The sequence below is a fragment of the Biomphalaria glabrata genome, chromosome 7 (genome assembly GCF_947242115.1).
Source record: "Biomphalaria glabrata chromosome 7, xgBioGlab47.1, whole genome shotgun sequence".
NCBI classification, from domain to species: domain Eukaryota; kingdom Metazoa; phylum Mollusca; class Gastropoda; family Planorbidae; genus Biomphalaria; species Biomphalaria glabrata.
This window is the reverse complement of record NC_074717.1, coordinates 23518608-23544464: the sequence shown is the minus strand read 5'-3', so window position 1 is coordinate 23544464 and position 25857 is coordinate 23518608. Positions and strand designations below refer to the sequence as shown.

The following is a 25857-nucleotide window of genomic DNA, read 5'->3' as shown; positions in this document are numbered from 1 at the left end:
CTCACTCTGTCTGTCTGGTACAAAGCTTATATCAACTCACTCTGTCTGTCTGTCTGGTACAAAGCTTATATTAACTCACTCTGTCTGTCTGTCTGGTACAAAGCTTATATTAACTCACTCTGTCTGTCTGTCTGGTACAAAGCTTATAATAACTCACTCTGTCTGTCTGGCCAAAAGCTTGTACACGTTTTTTTTCCCATACCCAATCAGGGATCAAGCTGAAATTTTGCACAATTATCTATTTTACTTGACAACACAAGCATCAATAAAAAAAATATTAACAAATAAGTTAATGAACTATTGGTAATTATTTTGTTTAGTATTTAACAAGGGAAAGAACTTGTACTGCTACTTGACTGATGTGGTGGTATAAGTTGTGTCCCAATAAGCCTAAACTATGTAGAAAGAAATAGAACTTTGAAACTAACAATAGATAACTAGAAAACCTTCTATTTTCGTAAGCACTACTTTTGCACAGTGGCTAGTACGTTGACTCGAGAAGACTTATATAGGCTTGAGCCCTCGATTTCGAATCCAGCTCGTTCAACTTTTATTATTTTTTAAACCTTGTAACGCACTCCACTATGTGTCAAACTGTTTGTAGAAAGTTGCTGGGTCAAACTGTTTGTAGAAAGTTGCCGAGTCAAACAAAAAAATAGAAAGTTGTTAGACGCCAAAAAAGCTCTCGCTCTACTGGCTTGGCGTTATTTATTTTCAAAATGTTCATATCCATGAATTTATAGACATCAAGACTTCTTATACGTTTCATTTTGATTTTGTTAGTGGCCCTGCATTCTTAAGTTTAGCTCGTCCAGAGATGATATCGAGCCTCATTGCAGGACTCAGCACATGCTCTCTCAGTTGACGAACCCATTTCTGATAGCGGCGTCAGAGTGCACAGAGAGTGAGCAGGCCAGACCGTCTCACTAAAATAACACAAAGGACATTGATCCTTACAGATACATGCACATCTCAAAGATCACTCTAACCCAAATAGACACCAATTGGATTAGCTACCTGTTTAATGACCTTCCCATAGAGCTTGACTTGCTACCAACCTATGATCTTCACATATAGATTGATTTAGCTGCTGGCCTAAAGACCTTCACATATTGCTTTCTTTGCTACCAGTCAGCCTTCACCTATCCTAATGACCATCTGTAGCTTGATTCACTACCAGTATAAATAGCAGCAAACTATGTCGACTATCACCTACATTGTAATTTGCTATCGGTATAATGACCTTCACTATAACGACCTTCACTCACGAATGGCCTTCACCATCAGCGCTATTGCTGCCTAATAACTCCTTTAAAAAAACGTTTCTTGTTTCTTTTACAAGACACCTTTCAGTGCCTGACATACATCTGGTCTCCTCACCCTTCTCTACCAGAATATTAACACCAACAGTAAGTGATATCTGCTACCTGCCGAGCCATGTGGTCCATCTGAAAAAAGCTTAATCGCTGTGTATTTGTAGTTTAAGAAATTTTTTTTAAAGTTAATTGCAACATGATGCATTGTTTCTAACGCCTAGTGAATACAGCTTTTTTTTTTTAAATATTCATTCCCGTGAATACTTGTTACTTTTTGTTAGTATTTCAATACCTAGTAGGACTACATGTTGCTATGAGATCTTACACTGGAATTGTTTGTACAAGTGTAAATGCGAATAATTGAGCAACCAAATAGACTTTTGAAGGTGCCGTGTAGCTCAGTCGTAACTCATCGGCTTTTAGAGCCAAAGGGACTGTGATGGTTTCTTTGAGAGAGAGAGAGAATAACTTTAAATCCACTTCTTGCTGGTAGGTGTCCAACTAAAGGAATGAGGCCGGAATAAACAGGCACGAAATGCATAAAAGAGGCTTAAGCCCCCCCCCCCCCCCCACCTCCCTCTTCCAAAAAAAAAAGTTTTTGTCATAAACTCCGTCTACTGATCAGAAGGGGGGGGGGATGACATGTTTAGGCGCAGCCGTTTTGTTGCGAGAGGTTCTGAAGATAATTTAAAAAACATAAAACTTTCTATAATAGACATTGTTTGTTAATAATATTACACTCTACTATATATAGTGTAGAATCTCTAACATGGGCTCCCCAAATTGGCAAAGGTATTTTAAAAGATCAAACATTAGGGTAAGAAATTTATAAAATACAAGCAAGAACATAAAACTAAAATGTTATTTACCCTGGTTAGGCCAAAATTACAATACCGGTATACATCCGCTTTTTAGGACCCTTCAACTCAAGAAAACATTAAGAAACTAGAACAGACGCAAAATAGAGCCGTGAGATTTATAACAAACGAATATTCACATTTGATAAGAGTAACACTGTTAGTAAAATTACTAAATTTAGAGACACTTCAAGACAGAAAACTAAAAAGTAAAGTAGCGATAATGTATAAAACGCTGACTCATGATTTACAAATAAATTAACAAAACCTAATAAAATACACAGAAAGACAAAGACTTTTCTTATTCCGTATTGTAGGACAGTTGAAAAAGTGCTTTTTCTTCCTAGTGCTATTGGAGCATGGAATGGGTTGCCTGAATCAGCCAGGAAAATCAACGCCTTGGCAGATTTTAAGTACCATGCACGAATGAATTGTCACATTGATACGCTGAGGACGTAATTATCTTTTTTTTTAAAGTGAGATCTGTAATTTATAATATAAGTTAAGAATTTTTAGCAGATTTCAACAAATGACAAGAACATTTTGCGACAATTGAGGAAAAAAATAGGGAGCATGAGCATATCTTTTTTATTTTAGCGAATAGATTCTGATCTCCATTAAGCTCGTTCTTCAAAAAAAAAAAGGTCCTCAATGGGCCTATGGAAGAGTTTCCTACAGAACGTAAACACAATTACTATCCAACTTGTTGATGTCTCCTGTTTCATCTCCCATCCCATACTAACTGAAACCTGCAGAAACAAGTTCTTCTGGTTGTAACTTTTATTTAGTTTGCAATTTTGAAGCTGCTTAGTGTCCTTGACCTTGTTTAGTTCATCGTGAACATACTACTAATATCTTCTAGGTGGAAAGGAACAAATCGCTGGGGCACATGAGCGTTTCATTCATAACCATCCATCCCCCAACATATCTACGGGTTCTGCTGTGTAGAGCAAGGTAGATGTAGGGTGAATGAAGTTGTGCACAATACAAGGCTTTATGGAACTCCTGGAGTAACGATTTCCTTAGCGATTGAGATCAGGCACCTCACGAGGTCAACTTTTCAATTCGCAAGCAGCACGACGAAGATTTATCAAAACATTTTCTCTGATGTCTAAGTCATTTAGAAACGAATCAGAGGAGGCTTAACACTGTATATATTATATCTATCTATCTATCTATCTATCTATCTATCTATCTATCTATCTATCTATCTATCTATCTATCTATCTATCTATCTATCTATCTATCTATCTATCTATCTATCTATCTATCTATCTATCTATCTATCTATCTATCTATCTCTCTTGATATATATATATAGTAAACAGCCGTTCTCAATGTAATTTATACGTTAATGAATTGTACGTTTTTCAAAATGTAACATGAATGGTGATATGAAATATTTACATAATATCAATGAATTAAAAAGGAACAAATAGAAAGACTGTGCTAATATTGGTTTTTAAAAAAAAGGTTAAAAACAACAATGTCGCATTTTGTAAACAGACTATAACGCTAAAATATGATTTACTCTTGAGATTGAAACAATATGCTTCACGTAAAAAAAAGGAAATAAGATGCTGTCATCCCAATTTTACATCTCAAAACAAGCTTTCCCTATTAGCAAACAAACAAAAATGTGATCTGCCCAGTTAATATTGTTTTGGCATACATTGTAGATAAGGAGGAGTTTTGCGCTGTGATGGTCCAACACAGTTCAAAGATACCAACCCAAAGAATACCCCAATAGTCTCCAGCTGTTTTCTAGATGCTTTTAAAATACATAAGGGCTGCTGGACGTGTGGTATCGGTCATTGACTGTTGTTCGATGGTCACGATTGTTCAGGGATTGAACCCTTCCCCATGCCATCCCCCGTCGTCCTGAGGGAGGTTAGGGCTAGAATGCCATTCTCTTCCAATTCGAAGGAACATCCGAAACGTTTCCAACAGAACTACAAACAAATCAAAGTCACACGTTACACATATAAACCAGAGAGCCTAGAGAGTAAGTCAATCCATTTGTTTTGTTATCAAGAGTCACAAAGAGAGAGCGCCAAAAAGTACTGAACAAGAGTAGGCCCTTATCTTTTAGTGTGATATATTTCTTTGTTTTAAATTCAATTGCAACCTAATACCTCGTGATCTATTTAACATCTGTCATCAAGTTTATGTATGCTCATTATTCTGTTTAAGTGTTGATGAAAATATATAGATCTAGACCAGGGGTGGGCAAATTAAGGCCCGAGGGCCACATGCGGCCCGCCGAAGTGAATCAGGTGTGCCACAAAATATATTAAAAATAAATAATTGTAAAAATCTTTAGAAATTATTGAATTTTAAATTCTTATCACTAATAGTAAAAGGCTGAAGATATATTGTCTCTATATGTTTATTCTTTAAAGTAAACGTCGATTATTCTTACAGGTAATATTTCGAAAAATTTAGTCAAATACACAAGCCTAGGTCGGTATGTATTCATCGCTATTGAGAACTGTGTTGATAGAGTTGGGTTGGCTTGTACAAGATGGCAAGGGTAACAACTGATGGAGGCCGTGATTTGACTGAGAAAAACAGGCATTTTAAATAAAATAAAGAACAATATCCCAACCATAAACTCCTAACTGGAAAGTTTACACAAACCTGCATTGAATATCACATACAACTATTAGAAGATATTTATAGTGCATAGTTGTTATTTAGGCCTAACCTTATGCATATGTAAACTACGCAGATGCCTAGGGCCAACGATTACGCACAGGATGTATGTTTTATTATTTTAGAGAAGAAATAGCGAAACTTATCCTAAATGTTATTTTGAAGTACACTAGTTTTTTAATAAATTAATATTTTTAGTTATTTTTAATTAAATTATATTTTTTTATTTTATTTCGGGCCTCCAAAGTCACTTCTTCTAGGGCCAGCCCTGACTGGCAGTTCCGAAAAGTACTTTTAGATTTGGAAACAAAACATTCCGATGTTCGGTACGACAGCAGTATCCGCTGGCCTAGCATTACAAGAATATGGAATCTCAAGGAAGAAATTGTTATGTTCCTTGAAGGATATTGACATGTTTATTATCAAGCGAATTGCAATGTGTTGTTTGCACATGAACTGTATGTGCACCTTAATTCTTTTCAAACAAAGCAAAATAGCAAAATGAAAAAAAAAATGTTCGTAAAATTAGTTCCAGGAAGTGCTAACTCTTGTTGTAATTCTTCACTTGGGAATGCAATATATATATATTACCATCACAAAAGAGATACAAGACACCGATAGCAAAGACAAACACAAACACTCTTTTGTTCCCCTAGGAATCAAATCATTAAATAGAAACAATCAGATATAAACTTTTCGCATGTAAATTATGAGTGAGTCTAATGTGAATGTACATTTTGGTTTGTTATAGTTCTAAATTATAATATTTTTTGTTTGGTGTAATGCACAATAAAAGATTATTATTATTATTATTATATATATATATATATATATATATATATATATATATATATATATATATATATATAATATACATTCATATCTATGAATTTTTAATGCGGCCCTCGGTTGAAAAAAGATGCCCACCCCTGATCTAGACTGATAGATTCCGGGACACACAAGGAAATGAGAAAGAAAGAATGGGAGTTAAGACAAATTGTCAAAGGCAGTATCATCAATAAAGGAGCCAAAAAGAATGTTTGACTTCAACACCTTAAAGCAATGTTAAGAAGCAGTTTTCAATAAGAATAACTCCTACACATTAGGGGACAAAGAAAGCCGAGGCACTGAGAGCTGAACAACCTGATCTAGACAAACTCACAGCTTCCATTCTAAGAAAGAGAAAGCCACTCCATTTGTTTTCAGAAGTAGAAAGTAAATAATACATTTGTTCTAAGCTTAAAGAGTAAGTTAATCGATTTATTTTGTTCTCAAGACCGAAGAGTAAGTAATGCATTTGTTGTGCAATGTATGAATGTTTGAATTGTGGCAAATATTTCATTTCTAAGATCTTTGCATTAAATCAAAGCCACATTTATTCTTAGCGTAAGGAGAATACTCATTACATGTAGGCTACTTCTTTACGTTGGGGGAAATTATCCTTTATTGCAGTAAATCAAAGCCACATTTATTCTTAGCGTAAGGAGAATACTCATTACATGTAGGCTACTTCTTTACGTTGGGGGAAATTATCCTTTATTGCAGTAAATCAAAGCCACATTTATTCTTAGCGTAAGGAGAATACTCATTACATGTAGGCTACTTCTTTACGTTGGGGGAAATTATCCTTTATTGCAGTAAATCAAAGCCACATTTATTCTTAGCGTAAGGAGAATACTCATTACATGTAGGCTACTTCTTTACGTTGGGGGAAATTATCCTTTATTGCAGTAAATCAAAGCCACATTTATTCTTAGCGTAAGGAGAATACTCATTACATGTAGGCTACTTCTTTACGTTGGGGGAAATTATCCTTTATTGCAGTAAATCAAAGCCACATTTATTCTTAGCGTAAGGAGAATACTCATTACATGTAGGCTACTTCTTTACGTTGGGGGAAATTATCCTTTATTGCAGTAAATCCAAGCTACACCGGGCTGAAAAGCTGCCTAATAATTGAATGAAACATAAGCGTATGACGGATGGCCGTGTACAGAGTCAAGTCTAGCTTGACTGCGGCCATCACTGGGTGGACCAGTGGAGCGTGGAGAGAACATCACGGCGCCATCGACCGCCATGACACGATACTCAAACAACGTCTATGAAGTCTTGGGATGGAATCTGCAGATCGTGACTCTCGCCGATCAATGCTATCTGGCAGTTTGGGTTAGAGTTCGAGTCTACTCTGAAGTACTGATGGAGAAGAGGGGAAGGGGGTGGGTGGGGAGGTCTGTTGTAATGAACAATTCAACTAGCATCCTTTTTTTTCTTTTTGGCTCATTGTAAAAGTTTCATAACAGATGAGGGGTGGAGCTGATTGAATGTCAAGGGCATTCAATATTTATTATTCAAGGGCGTTGGCTGAGTTGTTATTGTAGAGACATAGCCGCCCAAACTACAGATCGCGCCTATTGCGCCGCTTTTTCCCTTCCTTACAAGTTCTGTGTCACGGCTGTTAACTAAAAGATTTCAAGCCAATTTAGATGTTTAAAAAAAATAGCTAAATTATTTTTTGTTATTTGACTCTTTAAGTAAATATAGCAAACTTGCTAGTGTTATGTTAAATTATTGTAAAATAGGTACAAGGCTTATATATAAATAGTTTTCAATAATATGGTAAATAAAGACTTCAGATGTGATTTCTAATGTAGGATATAGATTGTATGGGATAGGCCTAGAAACGGAAATCGTAAAGGTTTATTGGTTTCAAGCGGAGAGATGACATCAGCAAGTTTCATAGTGAATCTATGTGTACATTGAGAATCTATGTGTACATGTTTGTAAAATGTTTTACATGTTTCGGATGTTCCTTCAGAGTTGAAGATAGTTTACTTCCTAGTCCAAACCGTAAAGGTTTATTGGTTTCAAGCGGAGAGATGACATCAGCAAGTTTCATAGTGAATCTATGTGTACATTGAGAATCTATGTGTACATGTTTGTAAAATGTTTTACATGTTTCGGATGTTCCTTCAGAGTTGAAGATAGTTTACTTCCTAGTCCAAACCTCCCGCAGGACGACGGGGGATGGGAGCGGGCAGGATTTGAACCCTCGACCATCGCTAAATCCGAACGACAGTCTAGCGCGCATACAGCACGGCCAGGCAGCTTAATGAATAGAAGTACACTGTCTAATACGTCTATCTTCTAATAATGCGTCAAATGCGTCCATTGAGAATCTATGTGTACATTGAGAGTCTATGTGTACATTGAGAAGCTATGTGTATATTGAGAATCTATGTGTACATTGAGAAACTATGTGTACATTGAGAAACTATGTGTACATTGAGAATCTATGTGTACATGAGAATCTATGTGTACATTGAGAATCTATGTGTACATTGAGAAACTATGTGTACATTGAGAATCTATGTGTACATTGAGAAACTATGTGTATATTGAGAATCTATGTGTATATTGAGAATCTATGTGTACATTGAGAAGCTATGTGTATATTGAGAATCTTTGTGTACATGAGAATCTATGTGTACATTGAGAATGTATGTGTACATTGAGAAGCTATGTGTATATTGAGAATCTATGTGTACATTGAGAAGCTATGTGTACGTTGAGAAACTATGTGTATATTGAGAATCTATGTGTACATGAGAATCTGTCTACATTGAGAATCTATGTGTACACATTGAGAATTTATGTGTACATTGAGAATCTATGTGTACATTGAGAATCTATGTGTAAACTGACTCAAAGAAAACTGAAAACTGTGCAGATCAATGACTTTGCGTTTGGTCCATGGAACGGTTTTCTATGAACCCACCGCTTCACTTGGTGTAACCACTAGACTAGCTAGCGCTATTTGGTCATAGTTTGCTCTAGCACTTTACTTTTGCCTCTAAATTTCCTTTTTTTTTTATTTTAAACATTTTCATTTGGGGTATGATAAAGCTGCTATTCTGTAGTTTGAATCACTCAGTAGCTTGTTTTTTGTTTTCTTATATGTTTCGAATATTCCTTCCTTCCTAGTTTAAACCTCCCGCAGGAGACGGTGGATGGCAACCGGCAGGGTATGAATCCGGGACCCTCGAGACGACAGTCTAGCGCGCATACAGCACGACCAGGCAGCTTAATGAACAGAAGTACACTGTCTAATACGTCTATCTTCTAATAATGCCTCAAAGTTGAGATAATGATTGATGAGTGAAATTTCGAAACATTTTAGGTACATCTTGACCTTCAACATCATGACAAAGTAACCTACTCAGAACTGTATCAAAAGCAAGATATTCTAAATGACAGGCGTTTTCGACGTCTGGGGCATGATCTCAGGTTGATGCCTTACAAATCTACAATATGATCTGGCACTAGAAACAATGTCATCAGACCAGACAGTGTGAGACACGTGAGATTTAAATATGCACGCCAAAAGTTTATTGAGAAATAAGAAAAACTTTGTTTCCGAGTTTGGAAACCTTGACAACCTCAGAGTGAACTCTAACCTTTCAATCACTACATTGGGTCAGCGAAACATTTTTTTTTTAAATAAATGAGCATAAAATAAGTTCTATTTCTGTATATCTTTTTTTACTATTAGGGAGACGGAGTTTGTTGATGCTGTAATAATGTGAAAGTCTAGTTTGGCTACCAGGTCTAGTTTGGCTACCAGGTCTAGTTTGGCTACCAGGTCTAGTTTGGCTACCAGGTCTAGTTTGGCTACCACGATGTGTGCCTTCAGCCCAGTCGTGATGGTAGGCCTCAACACTGCAACGTCACAATCTGTGGGCAGCTTAAACCAATAGCTTGTTGCCATGTCACAGGCCTGTACGACGTGGTAACGAGCTATGGGTCTCCACGCATGGTCTAGGTTGAGCCCCAGACCACTTTTTGATGTCTTGCTTTAAACATCTCTAAATAAAGACTCAGACTTCTAGGCATGGCTCTTCATCATCTATAACGATGAGGCGAAGACACTTTATTGTTTATTCACTGATTAAGTTGGTTGAAGCGCCATTTTTCTGTTCGGGGTTGCGCCGATGAGGAGCTCTGAGGAGGTATTATGAGGTAGATTTTTCAAAAAAGAGGGGGAAAAAATGTATGTCCAACCATTTATTGTATTAAATTCGAAATGATAGTGCAATCTAGTATACCTCTGGTCGTATGAGTAGTTTGTCACTATAAAAACCGGTAGACTATGAAGATAGACCTAGTCCACAGTTCTATGCTTGATATAGCAATTCCGTTGTACTAACTAGAAATTCAACTTTTGCCAGTCATTAAACCTGTATATGTATTTTATAATTATTACGTTCATTGAACCTTAACCTTTTGTCACGTGTTTTAATTATTTTTTTTTAAATAAGAGGTGAGTTGAATAATAGTAAAAAAAAAAAAAAAAAAAAGAAACTATCTGCATTCCCCATCCCGCAGATGTCTTCAGATATTTAACAGTATCATGGTAGACTACTTACTTCATTTGTTTGACTATGGTACTTTTCCCAGACTCACCGGCACCTGAAGATAAGAAAGAATATGAATTATGTTGATGAAAGCAAGTGACTTTTTTTTTTTTGGGGGGGGGGGTAAGTAATTGGCATGTTTATTTTATAACTAGTAGGTCTTGGTAACTCCACTTCTATGACATTAAACTCCGAAGTAATATCTTGAAATTGGAATGACGTAGTTCAATAAAGAATTCGCCTTTTTTCTACTTCTAAGCACTGCAACACACCTCTCTGATTGATTTCATCACTCTCTCATTGACATTTCAACACTCTCTGATTGATATTTCAACACTCCCTGATTGAAATTTCAAGACTCTCTGATTGATATTTCAACACTCTTTGATATTTCAACACTCTCTGATTGATATTTCAACATTCTCTGAATGAGATTTCAACACTCTCTTCTTGGTATTTCAACACTCTCTGATTGACATTTTAACACTCTCTAATTGACATTTCAACACTCTCTAATTGACATTTTAACACTCTCTGATCGACATTTCAACACTATCTTCTTGGTATTTCAACACTATCTGATTTACATTTCAACACTCTCTGATTGACATTTCAACACTCTCTGATTGACATTTCAACACTCTCTGATTGACATTTCAACACTCTCTGACATTTCAACACTCTCTGATTGACATTTCAACACTCTCTGATTGACATTTCAACACTCTCTGATTGGTATTTCAATAAGATAAAATAGAGTCCTTTTTAGGTTACGTGAAACGAATTTTTTTGCTGCACTTTTCACAGAGGACATATGTTACTGTCCTATTGAAAAAAAAAATGTAGCGTTATTTATTGATGTAATGTTTCATTCAGAATGGTGGTCAGTGTATTTATTGTACTCACTCACTGTAGACTTAACTCGTGTGCAACTTGTTAAAAGAGACAGGGAGGGAAGAGGGACATGCAAGAGAGAGAGATAAGCAAGGGAGACATAGGGAAGAGATACAGGCAAGAGAGAGAGATAAGCAAGGGAGAGATAGGGAAGAGATACAGGCAAGAGAGAGAGATAAGCAAGGGAGACATAGGGAAGAGATACAGGCAAGAGAGAGAGAGATAAGCAAGGGAGAGATAGGGAAGAGAGACAGACAAGAGAGAGAGATAAGCAAGGGAGAGATAGGGAAGAGAGACAGACAAGAGAGAGAGATAAGCAAGGGAGAGATAGGGAAGAGAGACAGGCAAGAGAGAGAGATAAGCAAGGGAGAGATAGGGAAGAGATACAGGCAAGAGAGAGAGAGATAAGCAAGGGAGAGATAGGGAAGAGAGACAGGCAAGAGAGAGAGATAAGCAAGGGAGAGATAGGGAAGAGAGACAGGCAAGAGAGAGAGAGAGATAAGCAAGGGAGAGATAGGGAAGAGAGACAGGCAAGAGAGAGAGAGATAAGCAAGGGAGACATAGAAGACAGAATAATTCCAAGTGGACATTTTACCAACAGGACTAAAGCGAGAAAAGAAAATACAAGTGGGTAACAAGACGGACAATAAGTGACAATAATATAAAACACCTACACCTAGTTTATATCAAGTGGAGATTCTATAAAAAGATCTAATGCAACAGAAAAATGATATGCCGCGCAACATAACACACACACACACACACACACATTAAAAGCTTCGGCCATACAGCAAAACTACTACAAGTGACTATACATGTACTAGACACAATTCCAATCAAAGTGGACGTAATACAAACAGAACCAATGAAATATGACAAAATATAGACAGGGCCAATGAAATATGACAAAATATACACAGAACAAATGCAAGTGGATATAATACACACAGTACCAATGAAATAGGACATAATACACACACACACAGGACCCATGAAAGCGGATATAATACAAAGGGACCAATGAAATATGACAAAATACACACAGGACCAATAAACGCGGATATAGTGCATGTAGAACAAAGGAACAAAGACATTATACACAGACAAATGAACGTAAACGTTATACATAGACAAATGAACGTAAACGTTATACATAGACAAATGAACGTAAACATTATACATAGACAAATGAACATATAGATTATACATAGACAAATGAACATAAACATTATACACAGACAAATGAACATATACATTATACATAGACAAATGAACGTAAACATTATACATAGACAAATGAACGTAAACATTATACATAGACAAATGAACATATACATTATACACAGACTAATGAACATAGACATTATACATAGACAAATGAACATAGACATTATACACAGACAAATTAACGTGGACATGATACCAACAGAATGAATACAATCCATCCATCCCAGTGGCGCTACAGCCCATGGAGGGCTCTGGCCTGCTTCAACATATCCCTCCATTCAGATCTCTCCTGGGCCCCTCGTCTCCACGCCCTAACCCCAAGCTGTTGTAGATAGAATGAATAAAAGTTAACTTAAACAATCAAGAACTAACGCAGCCATTATACAATCTGAGCTCATGTAAGCAAAACTAGTGCTGACGGAACTAATGTCAGTAGAGCCATAAAGACCCAGTTGTGGGACAAGAGTACTGGTTACAGCGATAAGGAAGCAGAGAAAGAAGAAACTTCAGACCCACCCAGTTCATCTCCAACTCCACCGGCAGCCAATCGGTAAGGAAATGTTTTCAAGTGAATCATGAACTATGGCATTTGCACTCCATAAGACATTTCTGGATTTACTCTAATCAGGTTTTCTTTGCTTTCTCCAATTTAAAGATGCGTTTCAAACAAAAAATATTTCGAAGAAAAAATATTCAAGCTTTCGTATTTATTAGACTTGAAAGACAAAAAAAACAACAACCAAGAACAAAAGAACTGACGTCAGAGTAAGTGGTTTAAGTATCAGAAGAGACCAAACATTACATGTTTTAAGAGATTGGGAAAAGGGGAGAGGGTGGGTGGCGGTTGGGACAGTATACTGCTGTAACACGAAATCGTCTGTCGATGTCTGTAATAATATACCCAGGATTGTAAGAATTGACATTTCAATAACTCGCTTGTTTATGTTCTGTGTTTTTTAATGTTGTTATTGATTTCAGTTCTAGGTGGATAAAACATGCCACTGCAGTCGATATAAGGGTGCACGTTTTGTGTTGTTTTTTTCACCGTTCCAACAACACAATTCTTTGTCATTGTTCTGATCGAAACATCTGTTGCTCTGAAGCGATCATTTTATCTCAAACCTTGTATAAACAATGTACTGATATTGACCAAAACTAAAGCACTGGCAATGCTAGAATTTGAAGGTCTTTTCTTACTGTTTTAAGTACAGGCAATAAAAGAAATGGCTGAGTAAAACCAACTTTGATCTATGCAGTGGGCCAGGTAGAGAAAGCCCAGGTTATGATTCATTCTGAAAGCACTTGAACCTATAAGGTGCCCTCTGATCTGCATCGGACGTTGATAGGAAACAAAAAAAGTAACACGTGGATCGCATTTCAAGAACTAGTTTGTGAAGTGTGAGTTAGAGCCAAGTGAAAAGATGGGCTTTCATAGCATTACAAATTCAGTTTATATTAAAGTGAAAAGCATTCTTTTAAAACTAAGGTTGGGAATAGAAAAAAGGCCTATACAGCTTTACTTCCAGGAAGTCTTAGTTTTAACCATGGCTAGAGTTAAGGGAGGGCAGGTCTCCCCTTGGGTCTCCACAAGAAATGGGCTCTCACAAGATAGAACTTTGGTATTTATTTTTTCGCCATTTTAGTACAATACTTTAGTTCTTGCAGATGGCGACATTGGCGTGGTTAAGAAGTGACCGCTTAAAACTTTCTCGTATCATAATAGGTGAAGTATAAATACAGCTCCGAATTTATGGCAGGGTCTTACCTAGACCAATTCTTGTAGAAGGCTTTGTCGCAGTTACTTAAGTAACTGCATACGGTAGTCAGGACAATCAAATGTAAATAATGCCGAGTTCAACACGTTTGATGACGTCATTGTGTTTATTTTCCTCCAAGTATTTTGTTTAGCAGGTTGTGTCCCTTGGTTTCTGGTGATCAATTTTTTGACTAATACTCACTCGCTACTAGTGACGTAGCGGACGGTCCGTCGATCTCTGTTCCCATCTTGTAATCTAGAGACAAGACGTTTTCTTGAGGGAGCTCTGATGTTCGCCTTATACTTCACTACTGGATAGCCTTAGTGTTGTGTCTTGGTTGATATTCAGATTATTCTTGAAGTGGATTATCTTGGCCCCTGTGTAGGGTGAGTTTAATCTTCCCATTGAATAATTATTCTATTTGATTCGATCGTATTTGTTATTCTATTGGTAGACTAGAAAATTAGAAGACTCCGTTCTTTTATCTTTCTACAGGGTCTTATTTTAGGTTTTAGTTTCAGGCTTCAGATTGGTTCTAGCCTTGGACTATTGAACTAAGTTTTCATCTTGGAGTTCTCTGTCTGAGGTGTGGTGGTAAGGCGGAGGGTACCGTTACAGACTTCGGGTGACTGTATTCAGACCGGTTGTTGGATTATGACGTTCCAGACTTCGGCTGACTGTATTCAGACCGGTTGTTGGATTATGACGTTCCAGACTTCGGCTGACTGTATTCAGACCTGTTGTTGGACTATGACGTTCCAGCTTTGATGGTATTGTGACCTGCGCTGTGGACTATTGATGAAGATTGCTCTATGTGTATTGCTAGTTGTTATTTGGACAACTTCATAGGCATACTTATTGAGATATTGAAGTTAAGTGATTATATTACTTGGGATGAACTAGAGCATATTATTTCATATCAAGTATTTATATACCTTATTGTAACTCACCTCATTATTATCATTCATACCCACTCAGTGTATATAATTCATTGTATTAAATTCATAATTTTATTTAAAATCATCATACACATTGTTTACTACTTTATGCATAACTGAATGTGTATGGTGTGACTGTCGTGCTGAGCTCGGGCCTAAATTTATTACAAGTTAGTAATTAATATCAATAACACAAGAGAAATCAAGATATTTACTTCTACATTAACTGTAATACCTAGACACATTTTGCAATATATACTTTATTAATGCATGAACACATTAATTCATAGTAATAATTCATCAAAGACCTGACAGGCATGAACACTGACCTGCAACGTCACAACCTGTCGGGCGCAGTGGCTGAGATGTTAAACGAACCTGAAGACTGGGAGTGCGCCCCTGAGTCCATCCAACTCTAATGGGTACCTGACTTTAGTTGGGGAAAATAAAATCGGTTGGTCGCTGTGCTGTCCATATGAGTCTCACATGACACCTTGCTCTTTAACCGTTAGCCAAAGAAACAGATGACCTTAGCATCATTTGCCCCATAGATCGTAAGGTCTGAAAGGGGAAACTTTACTTTTTTCTTTAAGAAAAGGGTAGGTCTACGTGGTTACTTGAAGGTTTGAAATGTGTTCGGTCTACGTGGTTACTTGAAGGTTTGAAATGTGTTCGGTCTACGTGGTTACTTGAAGGTTTGAAATGTGTTCTCTTATATAATGTATCAAAAAGAATGAAGGAAACCAAAACTAATACAAAACAAGAAAAACATTTTTAAAAATTACTTTAAAAAAACAACAAAGCTTATACGAAGTGTAATTGTACCAATTAGTTTGGATCAGTCATGTCATTAAATTTGTAATAGATCTAGTCCAACAACAAGAATCTCTGCGATTAGAAATACTTTTATATTTTGTTTAGTGCAATTTCATGCTTTTAGCTTTCTCAATACGCTATGATCCTATCACTAATCTGGATCAGTTGGGGAAATGGGGGGGGGGCTGTTTGTTGTAAAATGTTTTACATGTTCCTTCAGAGTTGAAGATAATTATTTCCTAGTCCAAACCTCCCGCAGCACAATGGGGGATGGGAGCAGTCAGGGTTTGAACCAGGGACCATCGATAAGTTCGAACGACAGTCCAGCGCGAAAACCGCACGACCAGGCAGCCATCCACTGAAAGGGATATCTAGGTAAATTTTACCTTAATCGGTTTTTAAACGACCTGAATTTGAACTCATGGCTCACGCCTTTTCAAGCCGATATAGGCCTACTAACCACTCTACTAGTGAGGTGTTTATGATTATAAAAGATTGTATAGTTATATATTGTTTGCTGCAAACATACTTTAAAGTGGCGACCTATAAAGGGGACTAATTCAACTTATATCACCACTTAAGTCAAGTACAATTTCTTTCCCTTGTTCAAGATACCAAACAAAATAATTATCAATAGTTAATTAACCAATTGATTTTTTAAAAATTCATTCTTGTGTTGTCAGGTAAAGGAAATAATTGTGCGAAATTTCAGCTTCGTCCAAGAATGGGTGTCGGAGAAATAACGTGTACAAACTTTTTACATGACAGACAAGAGGTGATATAAGCTTTGTAATAAAGTGGGAGATATGGACATCTAACATATTGATTATAACATCACACCCGCAGCGCATTGTTTACACCTTTGGTTCTATGTTGTATTATTGAGCACTGTATACCACGGTCATACCACCAGTCCCAGTCTCAAGCGTGAACAAAGGAATTGAGTTTACCGCTAGTCTCTACACTAAAACTTGGCGCCAAACTGAGACCAATCCTAGACAGCCACGCTCATTTCACTGTGGGTACACTGCGAGGTTTTGTCAGGATTCCAAAAGCACAATCATTCACCAAAATACAGGTCAGGTTGGAAAGAGTCTCATCAGCTTCATTCGATACATCTTAGATGTTGCAAACAGTAGTCCGGCTGGAGGCCCTACTCATCTATCTATCTATCTATCTATCTATCTATCTATCTATCTATCTATCTATCTATCTATCTATCTATCTATCTATCTATCTATCTATCTATCTATCTATCTATCTATCTATCTATCTATCTATCTATCTATCTATCTATCTATCTGTATCTCTATCTATCTATCTGTCCCTCTAAATATCTATTTATCTATATATCTACCTATCTGTCCCTCTAAATATCTAACCCTATCTATCTATCTATCTATCCCTCTATTTATCTATCTAATCTATCCCCCTCTCTCTTCTCAAATAAAAAGATAGGAATTAAATTTCAATCATCACAGGTATATGGAACATATATAGAGAGAGAAAGAGAGAGAGAGAGAGATGGTGTTGTTGACGGCCGTTGACTTGTATCACCAAACAGCTGGTAGACAACAAAACCGCTGTCATGAATGATCAGCCAGCAACTACCTTATACATGCATGGGACTTCATGAATAATCAACACACATTATTATTATCATAGCTTTTATATAGCGCTACTTTCATGCTTATAGCATGCTCAGAGCGCTTTGGTTCAATCTCATTTGTGGACCAGTGGGGGGGAGGGGGTATCTAGGCGCTCAGTAAACACAACTCTGCCCGATTCGGGTGTCGAATCGAACCTCGAGCCCCCTTCTAGGTAGCCAAGACAAGCGAATTTCAAGCGCACTTAGCCTCTCGACCACGCTTCCCACACATAAAGCAGATACTTCACACATACACCCGTGATATCATAAATGACCAGCCTGCAACCACTTCACGTTATGTCATAAATGACCAGACTGCAACCTACAACAAACATACATGTGACGCCATAAATGACCAGACTGCAATCTACTTCACACTCGTGTGAAGTCATAAATGACCAGACTGCAACCTACAACAAACATACATGTGACGCCATAAATGACCAGACTGCAATCTACTTCACACTCGTGTGAAGTCATAAATGACCAGACTGCAACCTACAACAAACATACATGTGACGCCATAAATGACCAGACTGCAATCTACTTCACACTCAAGTGAAGTCATAAATGACCAGACTGCAACCTACAACAAACATACATGTGACGCCATAAATGACCAGACTGCAATCTACTTCACACTCAAGTGAAGTCATAAATGACCAGACTGCAACCTACAACAAACATACATGTGACGCCATAAATGACCAGACTGCAATCTACTTCACACTCGTGTGAAGTCATAAATGACCAGTCTGCAACTAGTTCGTAATAATGTGATGTCATAAATGACCAACCTGCAACTAGTTTGTACAAATGTGATGTCATAAATGACCAGTCTGCAACTAGTTTGTACAAATGAGATGTCATAAATGACCAGTCAGCAACTAGTTCGTACAAATGTGATGTCATAAATGACCAACCTGCAACTAGTTTGTACAAATGTGATGTCATAAATGACCAGTCTGCAACTAGTTCGTACAAATGTGAAGTCATAAATGACCAGTCTGCAACTAGTTCGTAATAATGTGATGTCATAAATGACCAACCTGCAACTAGTTTGTACAAATGTGATGTCATAAATGACCAGTCTGCAACTAGTTCGTAATAATGTGATGTCATAAATGACCAACCTGCAACTAGTTTGTACAAATGTGATGTCATAAATGACCAGTCTGCAACTAGTTTGTACAAATGAGATGTCATAAATGACCAGTCAGCAACTAGTTCGTACAAATGTGATGTCATAAATGACCAACCTGCAACTAGTTTGTACAAATGTGATGTCATAAATGACCAGTCTGCAACTAGTTCGTACAAATGTGAAGTCATAAATGACCAGTCTGCAACTAGTTCGTAATAATGTGATGTCATAAATGACCAACCTGCAACTAGTTTGTACAAATGTGAAGTCATAAATGACCAGTCTGCAACTAGTTCGTAATAATGTGATGTCATAAATGACCAACCTGCAACTAGTTTGTACAAATGTGATGTCATAAATGACCAACCTGCAACTAGTTCGTACAAATGTGATGTCCTAAATGACCAGCCTGTAACTACTTCACACACAACAAATGTCGAGAGAGACTAGAGGCTATGAACGTAAATACTTCTCTATACGCACACACACACACAAACCAACACGTCACGTGACGTGAGGCCAGCCTGTGAATGCACCCAAGACCATTCGTTATAGTAGACCTCAACGCTGACACGTCATACAGACAGACCTGTGACGTGTCAACGAGCTATTGGTCTCCACTGCCCACAGGTTGCGACGTCGCAGCTCAGTGTTCAAGCTTTCTATGACGATTGGTCTCGAACGCAACCACCTTTTCACACATCAAGACGCGACGTCACCGGAGACAAGCCTGTGAGTACAACCACCACATCACGTGTAAGTAGATTTAGAACATTTGTCTTCTTCTCGGTTTACACTCAACGTTTCTTCAACATGGGGCGCCGTCACCCTTTACGTCCTGGGCACACAGCTCCCCTATTGTGGTGTCAGCCATGCTGATCGCGTGCATAAGGTTAGTGCATGTATGTAGTAAAATATGTATATAAGTTGTGTGTATGAAAAATAATTGTGTAAATATAAATTAGTTATACATATACACATTAGTTGTGTGTATGAATATATGGCAACATAAGATATAACTTAGGCCCCCAATCCCCAAAAAACTTCCAGAGATATTTTCAAGCCTTTTGAAGAAAGAGTAAAGGAATAAATGTATTTATTTTTAAAAAAAGATGAACGACCTGAATTCGTGGGTTAAAGCCTTCTCAGGCTTCTCAAGCCAACAGGTAACCACTCTGCTAGTGAACAACTTATGAACATGGAAGATTGTATTCTATAGTCTCATCCTATTTCACGTGTGTTCACTAAGTCTCAGACGACGACATATAAAGGGGACTAATTCAGCTTATAGCACCACTTCAGTCAAATACAATTTCTTTCCATTGTTCGAGATACCAAAGAAAATAATTAATTACCAATAGTTAATTAGCTAATTGGTTAATTTGTTTTTTTTTATTCTTGTGTTGGCAGGTAAAAGAAATAATTGTGCGAAATTTGCAACTTGATCCGAGATTTAGTGTGGGAGGAATAACGAGTACAAACTTTTGACCAGACAGATTGAGTTGATATTAGCCTTGTAAAAATAGCCCTATGTTGATTACAAGGGGCCCCATATCTCAAATAGCTTAGGGCTTTATGAAGTCTAAATCCAGTCCTGCGTGAATCAGTAAAAAAAAATAATTAATCGATTGGTGAATACATTAGTGGTAATAATTTTTTTTATAGAAAAGGGGAGATAAACAGTGTAATACTTAGAGATACGAGGGTAATACGGCTGTCCTTATACGTTTATTAAAAAAAAATCTTTGTTTTTTAAATGTATTTTTTATATTTTGCTTGCTATTTTCACACTATTCTAATGTAGCCTATTATACAGTATACACTTACACAATGTATAAATGAAAAACGATATGAGGTTATCTCTGACCCACTTATAGCACGTGTGGCTGAGATATTGAGTCCGGAGGAACTGTTTTAAGGGGAAAGTGCGAAGGCGAGTAACTGGGCCTTATCAAGTCTAAGTCCAGTCCTGCATGAATCAATTTAAAAAAAAATTAACTGATTAGTTAATCAATCAGTGCTTATTAATACATTTTTTTTTTAGAAAAGGGGAGATAAACCTTTCAATATTGTGAGATACATTGGTAATTGGGCGGGTCTCTCCTTATATTCGATATAAGCTGACCATTCATCTAGAACAGGGGTTCCCAACCTGTGGATCGCGACCACTTTGGGGGTCGATTGACGATTTGCCAGGGGTCGCCAAAGACCATCGAAAATATGGATTGTTTTTGTCTATTCTTCTATTGCTGTGTGTGTGTGTGTGCAGGGGGGGGGGGTCGCGACAGAGTGGAGGATTGTAAAAAGGGGTCGCCGAGCGTAAAAGGTTGAGAACCGCTGATCTAGAAGCAGGAAAACTCTGAATTCAAACCTCTGCTGAATGCAGCGATACCCAACCATGGGAAAGACTTCGTGAATTAACCCTGAAGAAAAATCAGGAGCCGGCGACCCTTAGGCAATTTACAGCACTTTGGCAGAATATATGCGAAGCCGCTGACCCCAAACTGTATCGGCACTTCCTGTTCCTTTGGATACATCAGCTGCCATATACTTATAGCTGTTAATCTAATTCCTACTGTTATGGCATTTTTTAGTCTACAATTGCAAACATACAGTTAGGAAGTTTTACAATATACGATCGAGCTGAAACTTCGTTCATAAACTCGTACTGTGTGACAATATGTTTTATTTAAATTTCAGAAAGATCAAATATTGAATTTATTAAAATTTCATCTGGCAATGAGTGCAATTGTCTCAGAGAAACTAAGAGTTATATATTGTATTTCTCGTATTACTGGGTATCAGTTATAACCCTTTTGCATAAGATCGTCTCCCCATTCAAATGTAATACAATTTATGAACAATTAAATATGAATGTTTACACAATTATTTGAATATAAAGAAGACATTAATTTTTTTTTTCATTTACTCTTTCTTCTTCCATCCCAAAAGCAAGTACAAACCTATTTAAAACTATATCCCTATTGAGGATTTTCATGCATGGCGGAAAACCTAGAAATACAAACTTGTTGGTGTATCTGGTGTGAAAGTAAGGCTGTGTTGATAACCTATGTTTTAACAAGTTACACCATAATGTCTATTCACATTTTAGCACTACGTAATCAAATTTGTTAAGCTAATCTGTTTGTAGCGTTCATTTAGTGGCCAATTTGGAAGTTCGATTTAGCGCCTTTGACATGGTTTAGTTTATCGCGAAAATCTCCAATGTACAATAAAGATCCCCTGTACAATTCTTATATTTGGAAACGCATAAACCTTAAAGAAAGAGGTGAAGACCAACAATTCCCTACTGGGGGATGCCGTGAGAGCCCAAATACAGCTGAAAGTGTCCCGACACAATTCCCTAAGACTAGACAGTGCTAGCACATAGTAATATGCATCTATAAGAAATGGAGCACTTATTTCTGGACAACATAAATAAGAATGGCCTGGTGTAAGTTGGTCTGAGACTATAAAAAGGAAAAGGGGGGGGGGGGCTGGAGTCTTGGATACGTTAACAGAGCAGTTTATGCCGCTAAAGTCTATCAGACGACCGGACACTTGAAACTTAATTCTCCGAACAATGGATCTATGAATTGCTAATAGTATATAAACTACTTTGCCTCTAGTTGAATTTCATATTGTAATTATCTTTATAAAACAAATTCTTATAGATATGCATATCTATTTCTTACTAGTCTTCTTTCTAGATTAATGTACATCTCTGATATTGATTAAACAAAACATCAACGGTTTGAGCCAATGTAAACATTGTTTTGAGTCGCATGGGTGGGAATACATTTTCACTCTTAGGTATGTAGCAAATAGCCATTGATAATATATCCATTACATGTGACCAATAATCAATTAACATTTGGTAGCCTGTCTTCTACTATGTATAGAGTCGGTAGCAACAGAGACTTACAAAAACATGTTTTAGAGACTCACTATTCTTTCAACACAAATCTTTATGTATTCTTGTGTGTGCTTTATAAACAAAGTTTTGTTGCCAAGAGGTTCGATGTACACATAGATGCTGCGTATGTACAGACGATGTACACATAGATGCTGCGTATGTACAGACGATGTACACATAGATGCTGCGTATGTACAGACGATGTACACATAGATGCTGCGTATGTACAGACGATGTACACATAGATGCTGCGTATGTACAGACGATGTACACATAGATGCTGCGTATGTACAGACGATGTACACATAGATGCTGCGTATGTACAGACGATGTACACATAGATGCTGCGTATGTACAGACGATGTACACATAGATGCTGCGTATGTACAGACGATGTACACATAGATGCTGTGTATGTACAGACGATGTACACATAGATGCTGCGTATGTACAGACTGACTTGCTACGACAGCGTCTCATTGAGAATATATGCAACTTAAGTACATTCATACCGTCAGCTATCCAGTCACAATTAATTAATGGAGCTCGCCACACAGAGCCAAGCCAAATCTTTCATTCATTTTCCTGTCGGCTTGGGGACGGAGTGGGAGGAGGAATACAAAATCATTCGCTCTCCAACATTTTAATGTCTAAAACTTTACAAGAAAAAAAAAATATGTAGGAAGCAAGATGAGATTTATACGATTTTAGCGTCCGCCACATTTCCTGGCTTTAAAATTTCGTGAGAGATGTCTTGGTCTCGTTTGAAAGATTGAGGCCGACTAAACCCCATCTTGGATTTTGATCAAATAATGTACGGTGCTCCATTCGGAACATTTTCAAGAAAGAAAACAAAGTTCAGTGCCCATCGCAAAGTTCCTAAAAAAAACAACAAAGAAATGCATTTCTGGAAAATGCATTTATTATTGCAGATTTGTCGAATTAAACAGAACTAAGTTTGTAGCAATAGAAGTAGATTTATCGAAAACAACTAGATTTGTTTAAAGAGTCGTGTTTTAATAAAGATTTAGATTTGTCGAAAGTAGAAGTAAATTTATTGAAAACAACTAGAATTACATTTCTTTGTCTTTTTGTCCTGTTTAAAATAAATCTAGATTTGTCCCGAATAGAAGTAGATTTATATCGAAGTCATGTTGTAAAATGAGACAATTATTAGCTTATTGTCATGAATGATAACATTGGTATCTCTTTAAGAACCCAAAAAATAAAACACATAACAGATAAGCAAATTTTAATTATTAAATGGAAGTGTCTAGTACTAAGTAGTCTGAGAGTTATAAATAGTAACCCTATGAGAATAACAATTAACTCTGCTGATTGACTCATACTAATCCAGGAGCAGCTTTTTGAAAATCCACAAACGAGGAACTGAAACCAATGTCTGAACAAGGAGACCACAGATTCTGGTTACAAATACATACAGATTCCAATTTTATGGGCCATCGTACAGAAATTGTTGACTGCTTTCCCGTCTTCTTATTTGATACAACGTGGATTTAATACCATAATGAACCTCATACCAAATAAAAGAAACCGACTCAAAATGTGTGCTCGTAGAGATTTGCAGTTGCTACTTACAGACATGGAGCCGGACACTAAAAAAATATCCAATTTTTTAAAATTGTATTTGAAACAAAAGTAATAACCTCAATCAACACTCCTTGAACAAAGTTCTTTTTTTTTTTACTTATGTAATTTATATACTATGCATTTATGTAGGATTTTCACTTCAAGGTCGTGGGCAAGTCTTAAATATATCAAGTTTTCCCCAGGTCAAAAAAAGTTTGAGAAACTCTGGTTTATAGTTTCAAAACTTGTCATTTATATAAGCAACTAGAAAATTCCGCTAGTCACTGAGGCATAAATGTCGACGAACAAAGGGAAGTAAAGCAAAATATTCGAAATACTTTTAAAAAATTAAAGCCCTATGTCTCAATACTGCAATAATTTCCTTTTTCTGTATAAACCAAAATTAATCAATTATCACTAATTGATGGATTTATGTATCGATCATGATCCGAAAATGGGAAATGGGAGAAAAACAAATAAACAAATGTGTACCAAACAGACAGACAGAGTGACTAATATAAAACACAATGAAAACAAGCAGAAAAAAAATACTTTAAAAAAAATACTTATATAAGGGAAAGAATTACATATGAACAGTCATATCTCATACTGTAAAAATTATTACCTTTTTCTAAACCATAGAAAATTAATTAATTACCACTAATTGGTACATTTTTGGATTGACTCGTGTGATTCATGTGTTGTTAGGGGCAATTGTGTAAAGCTTCAGCTTGATCCGAGAATGAGAAGTGGGAGACATAACGTGTACAAACATTTGTACCAGACACACAGACGGAGTGAGTAGATTTTGTACAAAGACAAATTGACCGACAGAACATATATAGATAGATAGATAGATAGATAGATAGATAGATAGATAGATAGATAGATAGATAGATAGATAGATAATAGATAGATAGATAGATAGATAGATAGATAGATAGATAGATAGATAGATAGATAGATAGATAGATAGCACACAATTTGCGACTAAAAAGAACGTCCACTCCGTGTATCCAACACTTTGTCCACCACACGAGAGAACACAAAACCTAGAGCCACCTGTCACCCTGCCTACGCTCTTGTCAAAAGCCTATCGAAACAATTCGAAGTAAATTCCCCCTTTTGATAACTGACGTGTACTGGGTAACAGACAACTGCTCCATACTGCATGTGAGAAATGTTGTTTCTATGTTGTCTAACCTTCACAGAGAAATCGAAAAATGTGTAAGCATCCATTGTCAGGTACCCATTAGAGTTGGGTTGACTCAGGGACGCAATAAAAATCCCGAAACTCAAAATTCGAACTTAGGACCCAAGGTTCGGAAACCAAGCGATTGACCACTCAGCCACCGCGCCCCCTATATGTATGGGTATATATGTAATAAAATGTATGCATGTGTAGGCCTATTTGTGCGTTTTAATATGCTTATTTGAGCTTTTATATGTGAATGTTTTATCCACATAACAACGATGCTCATGACAAACGTTTTTCATGAAAAGATTCGTGAAATCTAATTCTACAAGTAGGATACATGTACTCACGATAAATGTCAGTGTGGATTCGAAAAGTTTTAAGCTCTATACGTAGGCCTACGACACTCAATAGAAATGCTTTGCATCAGCATTCTCAGCCCCAGGAGACAAAGACATATTACTGAATTTGAACCAAGTAGACAACATAGAAG

At 36.9% G+C, this 25857-nt stretch overlaps 1 protein-coding gene across 4 annotated transcripts in view; it reads right to left on the bottom strand.

Annotated features, from left to right (window-relative positions):
• LOC106072377 (guanine nucleotide-binding protein G(o) subunit alpha) overlaps positions 1 to 25857 on the bottom strand; it is a 102566-nt gene that overhangs the window by 35286 nt on the left and 41423 nt on the right. For 3 of the 4 annotated variants that reach the window (XM_056035710.1, XM_056035708.1, XM_056035709.1), the window contains one exon: positions 10252 to 10294. In XM_056035710.1, the coding sequence (XP_055891685.1) occupies positions 10252 to 10294 (43 nt within the window). Of the gene's footprint in view, positions 1 to 10251; positions 10295 to 21626; positions 21648 to 25857 lie in introns of those variants that run through there. The other variant, XM_056035711.1, reaches the window with a different exon arrangement.